Genomic DNA, 12,968 nt, shown 5'->3' with positions numbered 1-12,968 from the left:
TAAAAAAATTCCTGAACAGCTAGATTCGTTTGCATACAGTGCCAAGGCTTTATCCTACTGATGTCACAGAAAGCAATGAGATAGGAAGTTCCTGAAACCTCCTTTTGTTCAATTCTTTCATTAAAGATAAGAAAACTGAGAGCCCGAGGTGAAACCTTTTGCAGGAGGTGACACACCTCAGTAATGGCAGTGCTGAGACTGGAATCCAGATGCCTAACCTGGAAGGCAGGGCCCTTTCACTTGCTTCCCAAGAAAGGCATCTAAATAAATCAATGGGATGTGGATGACTATTGAAAAGAGGAAAATTTTTCAAAACTATAAAAAGCATTTTAAAAAGCCAAACACCTGCTTTATTATTAGAAGCTGGTCATTTTTCCAGATTAACTGATGGGAAAATCCATGCCAATATCAGCAGCTACTCTTCACATACTCACTTTCCAAAAATAATTTTGAACTCTAGTCTGGCTTCATGGCACCAGTATCCAAGTACATGTGATTTATGTTGTTTTACTTTCTTATTTAAAAAATTGAAAACAGAACTATCAGTTTATTTAGGATTAGCAAGAGACTTTCATTTCATGAGGAAGATGAAGTATGACGGGTTTGTGAACAATTCATTGTGTATACTGTTCATCAAATGATAGAAAAATTTATAGGGAACCAGTTTAAGTGCTGAGAAAACAAATTACCAATCCCATAATTTTTCACAAATACGTTCCTGAATAAGCAATAACTCATATTTTTTTTTTCTATTATGGGGTTTTAACAAGGTTTAAAAAGGTTCTTTATTGACCAATTTTGTATTTAATATAATAAAAACAATGAACACATTATGGGTTTTTAGAAAGTTTATTATAGAGACTCATCACCTACTTGCCCCACCCCTGAAGAAAAGAACTAACATGTTTGCACATGAAACCTGGATCACTTGGTACAGAATTTCAGTCTATGAAATAAAATAGCTAATGGCAAGTCTCAGTAAAAATTCATTTTGACAGTAATCAATGCTATTCAGAAATAAGGAAGTCATATATCTCACTTGTTAAAAGTTAATAGGTTTTGTTATATGACTATGTGTATTTATTTTGGCTTTAAAACTTGTCAATAGCTATTTGGAAAGATATGATTTATTTAAATACATATTTTATTAATCAAATACTTTTAGCCAATCAACAGATCCAAATATTAAAAAAAAAACACTTCAAATACATAGTTGTATTGTTTATAGTATAACTGTAGTCATGAGACTGACCTTTTTAACTAACATAATAAAATCTATATAATCAAAAGAGTGGTAATGTTTTAAGGTAATGATCATGAGAATCTTTTCTAATTTTGAAGTCTCTTTTGTAGCTATCTTCAAAAGGATAGGAATTTTATAATTTAATCATTTGTTTACTTTGACCCCAATAGTATTCCAGTTCAGTCATCCTTTATATTCACTAGTCCTAGTAATTTGGAAAAGTAAAATTAATATTCACTGAATGAAGATTTATCATCTATGAAGATGTTCAGAGGAATGTTAATTCAGGTTCTGATAATAATTCTGAAATTTGAGCATTTATAGACTTTTATGATATTGAAATTATAGTAACCACTTATATCATAAACATATTTTGTACATGCCTATCATTTTGGATAATGAGATTTTTAAAAGAATAGTGACTTATAACATTGAATAGGACTTTACAGTTCAAAAATGATAAGAATAATTTTATACTAACAAAATCCATATCAGATAACATCTTCAAAGTCTGTATCTGTTACTCTTTAACTTATATATATGGAACTCAATAGCATGGGCCCAACAAATTGACAACTTTCCTATAAGTCTTTCTCCATGAATCACTGTAGTTGAAATAGTACTTAAGTGTCATAAATAGTCTTTATGTTGAGTGTTATTAAATAGCACCAGTATTACTTGAAGGTAAAATGAGATATTAACAGGAATGCAGAATACAGGTTTAATTTCTAACTATAAGAGAGAAAGCATCTCCTAGATGAAATACCATTTAGATCTGGATTATTTTTAAGGTCACAGCCAGAAAAACCTAAGTCAGAAAACTTTTCAGGATTTTGGTTAGAAAATTTAAAAAGAAAAATCTTATATATCGCTCTTTTATAGTCTATTCCCAAAGAAGATATTTATGCTCACATAATCAAGACAGTGCAATCTCACCAATGAAGTTCCCCAGGAAAGATACATTTAATCATTCTATATATTAGTTCAATAAGATAATATAATAAAAGTACTTGAAAGCAATCTGATTAGAGCAACATTTACAGTAAGTACAAAATATACAGTAAAATGCAACATCTTATTAAATAGACCTGCAGGTTAACAATATCTTATTTAAAGGAACAGATGTTCATGAATCTATTTTCACATTTATTTATTATATTTGATATCTATTACCACTGCATGCTTTTGTTATTGTAATTCCTAGGACCTTTTTTTTTTTCTGTACATATTTTTCCCGTAAGTATTGCCATGAGTTTTTCTGCAAAGGTAATTTTAAAAGTATTACAATCAGAGTAAAAAAAATAAGAAATTGCATATTATTTACGAGCAGTTGTGACAAAACTAGTATAGTGTTTAAGAAGTGTCCCTTGATCTTTATAAATTCATCATTATGAAATGTATACTTTTTTACTAAAGCAAAAACTGTCTTCCTTTAACATTAAGTGTTGCCAACCTACTGTTTAATTCGGGCTATAAAGTTTGTTATGAAATCCTTGGCTATTAATTAGAAAAGGATTATTTGAAAAGATCTGCCAATAAACATTTCTAAAAGTGGTTGCTTATCTTTAAAATTTGCTCAATTAGAACAATTGGGAAATGAACAGAACAGTAGTGCTTTTACATTAAAACAACACAGAAGTATTACAGTATCCAAATCTCTAGACCTGGGGTCCAAGTGTTCAGTCGTGGCTTAGTTGCAAGCTGACAGAAGAGAAGCTGCGTCCTACACTTGTGCACAATGGGGCAATGACAACATCTGTTATGCTCTTCCATATTGTCTGCACTGAAGGCAGGACCATTAGGCAGGTCTTTACAAAAGGCATTATAATCCTGGAATGGAGGAAAAGAATGGTGTAAGGATTATTGATGTTACCAAATAAGGCCACTGACTCTTGCACATGCTTGGAAAGATACAATAATGGCCTAATTTACCTAAATTTGGTCGAACATTTGAAACAGGTAAATGAATAGTGACCCACATAGTGATAGGATGCACAGACATATGTTGTTTAAAAAAATAAACAGGCATGTAGATGACAAATACCAGTACTCTTTCTATTGGTGGCATGCTGTCTGAATCAGTAAAACAAAAAATAAATAAAACGGTAAATATATCTACCTGATTGCTGCCCCTAAACATTAACCTGCTTAATTCTTCATTTTTCCCTGAGGTTCTATTTCCTGGTAGCCTTTCCTGTTTCCTCATTCCACTTCCCTACCCCTTCATCCAGGCTGGGTTGGAGACTCCTTTTTTGTGCTTCTAAAGTACTAAAATAAAATTTCTTAATCCTCAAATTTACCAAAGGATATCATAAGTAGATGGCTATATTTCTGTCTTTCCTACTAGAATCGGAGCTCCTTAAGTGAGGACATCCTTGACCTTTATTAAACGTTCGAGCTGAAGTGAATTTAGCATTCTGTCACACTTAATATTACTAATTTTTCATAGTCATTACAAAGAGCTGTGTGGTAGAGTTAAAAGAACCCTGCAAATACTTTGACAGAACCCTGTCAAAACTCTTAGACAAAACAAAACAAACAACCTAGACTATCCTGAAATTATTTTTTCTATGTCTTTTCTTAAGATAACTGCAAACGTGCATATTCTTCATGCTGATTAATTTTCTATGTAATCCTCTGAATAATGCTCTCTGTTGTAGTAGTGCTATTTGAGCACAAAAGTATCTTTGAACACTCAGGAATTGCTGGGAGCCTCAATGGAATTTTTATTATTATCTGGATGGGCACAAGGAAGTAAGGTTGATTTTCTTGATTTGCTATTAAAATGTGACTTAAATAAAGGTCTGTTGTGCTTAGTCAAAAGTGAAAGGAAGACCAGGCAAATGTCTGATTGAGATATTTTTAGAATACTGAATTATTCATACTGACTGTCTATACACTTATATTTATCTCATGTTTTGTTCTAAGTGCTAAAGACTTAAAGAAATTTTTAAAGAAAATTAATTACTGGGTGTTTCAAAGCTAAACAGTTGAATGGAAACCAGAATGATGACAACTTTTGACTTCTTATCCCATTATGTTTCTCACTTGATTTGTGGCCCTGGGCATATCACTACAAATTAAAGTATGAACAGGAGCTCTTATGATTGGCTATAGGGATTAACATTTATTATATACCCTTGGAATGTCTTTATGATGCTACTATTATAATGTATATATGATGCCATCATGTATGTATTGTTTCAGAACAATCTGAAATCAGTATAGTGAAAACAATTAAAACAATCTCAAATTGATGTACTCTAAGACTAAACTTTAAATCAGAAAGTTTCCTAACCAAATCTACTTCACTGAGAGTACAATATACTTTCCACTCTTCCTTAGGCTAAGACATTTTCTTTCCCCATAACTTCTTAGATCTCCATGTCCTAAAAGGGAATTAAGCGGACAAAGTGGACTTTCTAGTTCAGCAAAGTACAGTTGCTCACATTTGAGACTTAAGTTGATAGGATGTGGTGAACTCATTTTAATTTAATTTTATTTAAATCTATTTTATTTAAATTTATTTTAATTTCATTTTAATTTTCTTTAAGTTGTTGTTCTCTCACTGTGGGTCAGAAGATCCAATGATCCAAACACTTCGTAAAGAAATCTTATAATTTATAAGATTATACATTCCTCCATTGAATAACAAAGCGTTTAGGACAGAGACTTTTATTTAGCTTTGTATTAACTATAGTATCATGCAGATTGCATTGTCATTAGCAATTTGCTATATTAAATACTTCTTCTAAAAGTGAAAGTGCTACCACTATATTTCTATAAGTTGGACAATCTATCTGAATTGCATCCCAACAAAAACAAGGGGTAAGGGAGCTCCAGGCACATTTCTTTAATATGATCCCCTTATGACCAATAATCTACTGTTGCTTAAAGGTGGCTATCTCAATCTGAATGTGGTATGGTATCAATACAATCCACTGGTCCCTAATGACCTGTACTTCTGACCTAGGATCCGATATCACCAGATTGAGCTCCAGGTGTTTTTCTTGTTGTTATTTGTTTGTTTAAAGAATCTAAAATCAGATCCACGGTGAGGAAGTGATGTGGTTTGAATATCTATTGCTGCATACTTTCATCGCTTTGGCCACCAATCTCTTTATAATAAACAACCCCTATTCCCTGCCAAAAGAAAAAAGAAAGAAAAGGAAGTGAAACAGAAGAAAGGCTTACTCAAATAGATTTGTTCTGTAAGACCTCTCCTTGGTCTGGTCTTATCATGTCATGGGAATGTAATCTATTAATGATAAATCTATTTTATCAAATTAGTTTTATAAACTAACTTTTAACCATTTTTGTTTGAAGTTACTCCTCTACTTGCAATCACAGCTGCCTGATGATGAATGGGTGATGGCTAAATATTAATGTTCCACATGAATGTAATTTGAAAAGCAAGCTGAGGTTAAAGAATACATTTTATGTGACTGAAAAAGAAATGATTTGATGATTCATCATTGGAAGCACCACATACAAAGAACACCTTCCATTTTCAGGAGAGCCAGGTGAAGAGAAGCATTGTTGGGTAATTGTAGCTTTACTTATAGCTTTCCACCATTTAGTAAATGAAAACCATTTTGTTTTCAATTCCTCAGCAAGTGCTTTAGGAAAGCCCAGCTCTGTTGATTGTAAATATGGCACTCTATACTTCCAAATAGCTTCATAGCCAACATTTCACAATATGCTATGTGGTTACTCAATGTGTCACATTTTTGAGGTTAGATGACTGGCTTCAGTTCATTAGGAATCCAGAGTTTTATGTGCTGGCTGAGGCCTCTTTTTAAAAATCCATATGCTAATGTCAGAATATGAGCTAACTATACATCTGGCCTTTGTGAATCTGCTTATGTATAAAGGCAAAGATTTTCATCCTCTTCCAGTCTTGTGGCACTCTCAATATATTTTAGTTGTTGTCAATCTTTAGTGATCAAATTAAATAGTTGTTTTTTGTCCTTTACTTATTTGGTGAATTTTTATTTACCCTTTAAAAGACTTTTTAGATGCACCTGGGTGGCTCAGTTGGTTGAGTGTCTGACTCTTGATTTTGGCTCAGGTTATGATCTCATGGTTTATGGGTCCAAGCCTACTTTGGGCTCCCTGCTCACAGCAAGGAGCCTGCTTGGGATTCTCTCTCTCCTTCTCCCTCTGCGTCTCCCCTGCTTGCACAAACTCTCTCTTTCTCTCAAAATGAATAATAAAATAAACTTAAGAAAAACCCCTCTTTTTAGACTCCTTTCTCTCTACATACACTTCCTAGTGCCTCCCCCTTCCTCAACAGATTTACCAGAGTTTTCCTCAGCATCTACTTCTATACTTAGCCAGTTGCCCTGATATGCTAGGAGTAAATTGAGGGCAGATACTACATCTGTCTTACTCATCCTGGGCCCAGTGCCCAGCACAAACCAAGCATTTAGTAAATTTATTTGGTTGAGCTAACTAGCTAGCTAAGTGACTAAAGGATATTGATTTACAAGGTAAAAGGGAATTGAGAATAATTTCTTAACTTTTAACAATGGACACAACAAGTGTTAGGGTATGGCAATACCATATGAAGTGATTAAGAAAGACACCAAGGCATTTTAGGATTATACATGTCACCAGGACTGCCCTAAAGCACAAGCTTGACAACTGTGGCAATACTCCAGAGTGACCAGAATGTTCTTTCTCTCAGGATAAAGTGAATACCTTTTAATATAATAACAACACAACTTCTTGGTAAATATAAAAGTTTCCTTCAAAAAAATTTTAACGCTTAAAATATTCTTCAAGGTTTTATGATGCATTTTGAGTGTGAATAAATTTACTCAAAACATCCTACCAATGCCCAGCAGGTTTCTATACTTACTTTCCCTTGAAGTTGATGCCACTCTCCATGTCTCATAGGCAGAAAAGTAATTTGGAGGACTTCTCATTTCATTATCCTATGCAGCTTGAGTTTTCATTCATTTGTGCTGAGGGCCCCTCACAATTGTACACACATGGCATCTCCTCTGGTCTCATCCTTGCCATTTGCTAGTGGCAGGATTGGAGCAGCCCTCCATAGCACTGCTTAGCCAGGTCTGATATCCCTGTTCAGTTATACTGTCACTGGCATTCTGCTCAGAGATCACTTTTGTTTTACCCCAAGCACAAGTGGTGACTGAATAAAAGGTGATGAAAGAAATAAGAGCCTAGCCCAGAACCACTGGCACAAGTCCTAACTCAAACCTGTAAGAGAACAACTTGTGGCAGGAAGCATGGCCTCCAGGTCTCCACCTCCAGTCAGCTGGGCCTTATTAACATCGGAAGGAAAATCACACCCGAGGACAGAGGAACATTACTTCTGTTTAAACTCCTAACCCAACCAACCTGTGATTCTAAAGAAAGCATACGCCCTACCAGATCTCCCAGTTCTTGCTACTGTGTGGGTGAACTGATGAACCTTCTTGCAAGCTGGCCTGGGAGAAGGGGAGTGAAGGGGGCAGGTGGCAAAGAACATTCCTACTTTCAGAAAGTTGGTCCACCCCTGTGTGCCCTTTCTCACCAGATGTGTAGACAGCTGAGGGTGGCAAAGAGAATTCCTGCAGCGAAGGCCAGGGGGATAGCCAGGAACAGTGTCAGGAACTTGTATATCACGTATTTGCTGATTTCAAAGAGGGCATGGCTGCAGATCCACACTTTGTCAAAGGAGTGCGTAGACACCGGCTCTGCAATCACATCCTCGAAGCCCACCTGCAGAGGCAAGACACAGGGATCCCGAACTGTCACCAACCTGCGGCCCCCCCGGGGAACCAGGGGTGCTCCGGTGCGAGAAGCGGGCTGGGCTGCCCTATCTTCTCAGGGTCAAGTTGGGCGCACAGGAATTTGGCTAAGAATTCCTGGTTACACAAGCGACCCCGAGGCATGTGGATTCTGGGTCTCGGACCCCGCAGGGCTGACCCAGTGGCGAGGGTGGAGGGTGGGATCCGGGCTAGGGTAAAGGGGGAGCACCAGCGCCCCCAGGCCGTGGCGCGGCCCAGGTTACGGCCCGCCCCTGTTTTTCACCTTGAGGTTCGAGTTGAGCTGGTGGGGATCCCGGTCGGAGCCCGAGTCCGCGAACTTATCCGGGTCAGCGTAGTCGACGCCGCTGTGGCGGCTGTAGGAGTCGTCGTCCATGAAGAGCTGGACGTCTGCTTTCTCGGTCTCCAGCCCCATCGTGGCGCTCGGTGCGCGGCGGCTGCAGCCGGCCTGGCGCGGCCTCCCCTTCCCGTCGCGCCCCGCCCCGCCCTGCCTCGCCTCGCTTCTCCCGGCGCGGCCCGGGCGGCGGCCGCTTCCCGCTGCCGGCTACCGCTCCCGGCCCGGACCCGACCCGAGCCCCGCCCTGCGGCCGGGCCCGAGGGGCGGGAACCGGACGCAGCCGGAGAGGTGGTTCCCGCCCGGGACTCCCGCCGCCACTTTCTGGCCAGGTCCCCGTCTGTCCCCGGCCCGGCGCCATCCCAACAGGCACATTCCGGCCCTGCACAGGCGGGAGAAGCGTGCTCCGGGCACCAGGACCTGTATTCCCGCCACAGAGGGGCCGGAGGGCTCCCCGGGTCTCATCGCTTGATGCCTAGAACTGTGATCCTTAAGAGCTGGCAGGTTCAGGGGTGGTGCACTTACTGCTGGGAGACAGCTAGGTGGTTAGGAGCGCCGGTATAGAAGCACAAGATCTGTCTTCTCCCTGCTCTACCATTTACCATGTGTGCTCGGGACCTCAGCTACCTCCTTGTGAAATGGGAGGAGTCGTTGCTGCTTCACAGAGTTACTGAGAATTAAATTCCCGTCAAACTCTTACGTGGTCTCTAACACACAGTTATGACACTCCTGATTGCCAGGCAATCCCACAAGTGCTAGAGAATCCAGCAAGCGCATCAGCTATGCATCTATCCCGGCGCCCACAGAATGTGTGAGCCTGTTGGAGGCAAGGTGAGGAAATGGAGTTGGTTTGGTGAGCTCACTACCCCTAGGGGTTTGCTCCCTCAGAGCAGAGAGGAGGTATCTCTTTTTCCTTCTAAATTAAAACGCTTAGTTTTCTTCTGAATCAAGTCTTGAAAGATTTCAGTTATCTCTGAGATGCAGTCACATCCACAACTATCTTGTAGGAAACTTGTAAACAAACCCCTGCGGTAAAGCCACACTGCAGTAGAAGACCCAGACTGCTGACTACTCAAAAGCTTTCAGAGGGAAGGATTAAAGGTTAAAGGGGTATAAAGGGTTAAAAGTCTGGTGGACTTAGGTACTTGTTTGGGGGAGGAAGGTACTCAGTGAAAATCTGCCAAAAGCAAAATAATGTGTCTCAGACTTGGGGTGCCTGAGGCTTGCTCTGTGCCTAAGGCATAGTAGGAAGGCAGTCAAGTATTGCTGAAATACACAGCATTTGGAACTTGCCGCATGTATCAAATCCTGATGTGTGAACTGGATTTGAAGAATTACTTCTGATGGGGAAAAAAAAGTTTTTGAAACAATAAAAATTATACACAAAGAGCAGGATCAGAATAGGAAAAATATTTTGGAGACCAAACATAGTATTTCTAAGTTAAATGCTGAGTTTACTTACTGCTACTAGCCCGTAAGAATAGCAGTGTTGTAATACCGTGGTTGAGTCTCAAGCCTGCCATGGTGCCCCTCCTCTCCCAGAGGTGGTCCAGCTTGCCCCTTCTTTTCTTTCTTTTCTGTCCCAATTTTGTTCATGTTTAGTTCAGTCCAAAGTGATGACTTAGACATTTTGCTTCTCTACTTCCTCTTTTCACTGAAGCAGATGACTGAGAGTTGGGGCTCTTCTAGAGTACTTGTCCGAAACTGTTTATCAAAGTGAATAGAAGACATTAATCCTTAAGAAAATTCGTAATACCATTTACCAGGAAATGGAAAATAATTGAGTTTACAGCTAAATAACATTTTGTAAAATTTTGTTTTCCTTAAAATAATCCCAGATTTTAAGATGTTCCTGAAGAAGAAAGTCATTCCCATAGTGCTAGAGTGAGCTTAAGCAGTGGCTGAAAATCTGGCATTAGGGCTTCTTTCCTTTCTTTCCTCTGATCACATTTACATTTCCAGTGGGATTAGTAAGACATTTGCAACAGTTACCACAAATAATTGACTCATTTTTCAGGCAGCAGGGCCAGGAGGCCAAAAAGCAGAAGAAATTAACATTGTCTTAATGGGACAGTTTAGATTATAGATTCATTTGTAAAATGATAGGTATTTATGAAAATGTAACTCCAAAACCGAAGTTAAAAGAAGGCTTGTTGTATTTCGCATAATGCTTAAAAAAGGAGGGAGGATTCATTCATACATTTACTATCAATTTTTCTTGAGCACCTCCACCATGGTGGGTTGATCTGTGTAAGGTTCTTATTTTGATGAAATTCTTGTTCATTTCACCATTTTAATACCAAAGATTGTTTTTAGAGACGCTATAAAAATGATTTTGCTTATCTTATTAGTAGATGCCTAGAAAATGTTAGCTACTGTTGTTCTTAAGGAGTTTAAACCAATGATTGCCACAGCAAATGGTCCCTACTAACTGGAAGGGAAATCTGCCAGGAAAAGGATAAGATAGGAAGTGGGTTGGAGCTAAATGGCTGAGCACACTGTAGTATCTCCCAAACCACAGGATTTCTCTTCAATAGCTTTCTCTAATTTTTTTTTAAATTGCCCTATAACTAAGGGAACTAAACAATTTACTAATGCATTCATCTTTTAGTTGTTATCACAGCTTCTGATAAGAGGGTTACTTTTCAGATGTTATATTAATATATTTGAAGAATAACAACTTGATAATAGATGAGTATTTATGAGTAGGATAGTTTATAATTATTTTTTTCCTCACTTTTCTCAGTGTATTGTCTGAGAAAGATTATTTTTTTGGTTCATTGAAAATCGTGAATGCTTTTATGAAGAAAAATAAGTAATTTTTCCCTTCCTTCTTTCTCTCCTTTTCCCCTTTCTTCCTTTCCTTCCCTTTCCCTCCCTCCCTCCCTTCTTTCTTCCTTTCCTTCCTCCCTCCCTCTACCCTCCTCCTTTCCTTTCCTTTCCTTTCCTTTCCTTTCCTTTCCTTTCCTTTCCTTTCCTTTCCTTTCCTTTCCTTTCCTTTCCTTTCCTTTCCTTTCCTCTCACAAATGTGTCTTTTTTCCCCTCTGTATAGCTTTATAGCTAGCATAAAACTTTAGGCAGGGTCTATTTTTTCAAACTGCCATTGTGCAAATTAATCGTTAATGAAAATAATAATGACTTCTTAATTTCACCATTATGGTATTATGGTTTAATAATGTTTAAAGCATTTGGAGTAGACCAGTTTTCTGACCTCAGCACTTACTGACATTTTGGGTCAGATCATTCTTTGCTGTGAGGCGCTGTCTTGTGCATTGCAGGGTGTTTAGCAGCATCCCTGCCCTCTGCCCACTAGTTGCCAGTAGCACTCCCCAGTGGTGACAACCCAAAACATTTCCAGATGTTGCCAAATGTCCCCTGGGGGCCCAAATCACCTTTCCTCTCCTTTCTCAGGCTGAGAACCATTGGATAGGACATTGCTGAAGCAGTTCTTCATGTGAATGGGAAAAATTAAGTTCCAGCTGTCCACTTACACACTTACGCTTAAGATTAATCTCAGAATTGTAATACCAATTTGTCAGAAACTCCAGGGGTTTTTGAAATTAAGCTTGAGGATACTTGTTTGGTCTGTAAAGTTTTCAGAAGAACCCATTATCGGTGATTAGTTACAGATTTTCAATATAATGCCGGTATTTCTTGAGGGATACATATACCTCATCAAGAGACCAACAAGAAGCAACTACCAGGCCCTGTCTATCTTGCAACCGACTGCTATTCCCTCAGAAGGGACAGAACAGTTTGAATAATTATAGCTGAAGAAATGGAGATTTGGGACTTTTTTATATTCTTAGGGTTGTAAGGTTTGATAATTTTTGACACTCCAGCAACTGAATAGCTTTTCAAGTTTTAGGTGACCTTAATAGAGAAGCCCATAGACTTGTTAATGGCACAGCCAGGTAATAGCTTAAGCATCTCTTCCTAAACTTGCTTACTGTCAGCAAGGATTAAGCCTGAGAAATTTGGAAAGATCTCCAGTGTCCTGTGCGACCCATTCTCCCTGTGGATAGTGGCCTTTCCACAGTCTGTTCCTTGCATAACTCCCTGTCCTCTTGTCCTCTTCATCAGTGTATCTTTTCATCTTCTTCCCTTTCCATACCCACCCTCCAATTATCTCCTCCTCAATACACATAACAGCCTCTGACAAAACAACTTATTATTAAAAACAATTTTTTAAATGTTTATTTATTTTTGAGAGAGAGAGAGACAGAGACAGAGACAGAGTGCGAGTGGGGGAGGGGCAGAGAGAGAGGGAGACATAGAATCTGAAACAGGATCTAGACTCTGAGCTGTCAGCAGAGAGTCCAACTGGGGGCTCAAACCCTCGGACCGGACTGCGACCTGAGCAGAAGTCGGATGCTTAACTGACTGAGCCACCCAGGCGTGCCCAGACAAAAAATTTAAAGGAATAGGTAAAAAAAAAATACCTGTTATTAAAGTTATTCAATAATCAACTGTTGTGGAGTGTTGCCAGATAGTTGTATGGTGCTTAATGAAAGCGTGTTCTTGTTCTTTTTTTTTTTTTTTTTTTACCTATCACTTTATCATTCTGGATAAAATTAGCCTTGTACCACTGAACCAGGGAAATTTTAGTTTAATA

General features: G+C 38.7%; 1 protein-coding gene across 2 annotated transcripts; it reads right to left on the bottom strand.

The window, feature by feature from the left end:
- Positions 1–833: 833 nt before the first annotated feature.
- On the bottom strand, positions 834–8,882 carry CAV2 (caveolin 2). Of its 2 annotated transcripts, XM_030308277.1 has the most exons (3): positions 8,285–8,882; positions 7,785–7,972; positions 834–3,073 (listed from the first exon to the last, which is right to left on the bottom strand). In XM_030308277.1, exons 1-3 carry the CDS (start codon positions 8,432–8,434, stop codon positions 2,923–2,925), a joined length of 489 nt encoding a protein of 162 aa, XP_030164137.1. In that variant the 5' UTR covers positions 8,435–8,882; the 3' UTR covers positions 834–2,922. The 2 variants fall into 2 exon arrangements, with proteins under 2 accessions (XP_030164137.1, XP_030164138.1); XM_030308278.1 differs by lacking the exon at positions 7,785–7,972 and having other exon boundaries at positions 8,285–8,533.
- Positions 8,883–12,968: the final 4,086 nt, after the last annotated feature.

The sequence above is a fragment of the Lynx canadensis genome, chromosome A2, assembly GCF_007474595.2.
Source record: "Lynx canadensis isolate LIC74 chromosome A2, mLynCan4.pri.v2, whole genome shotgun sequence".
Taxonomy (NCBI): Eukaryota; Metazoa; Chordata; class Mammalia; order Carnivora; family Felidae; genus Lynx; species Lynx canadensis.
This window is presented reverse-complemented; position numbering and strand designations above follow the sequence as displayed.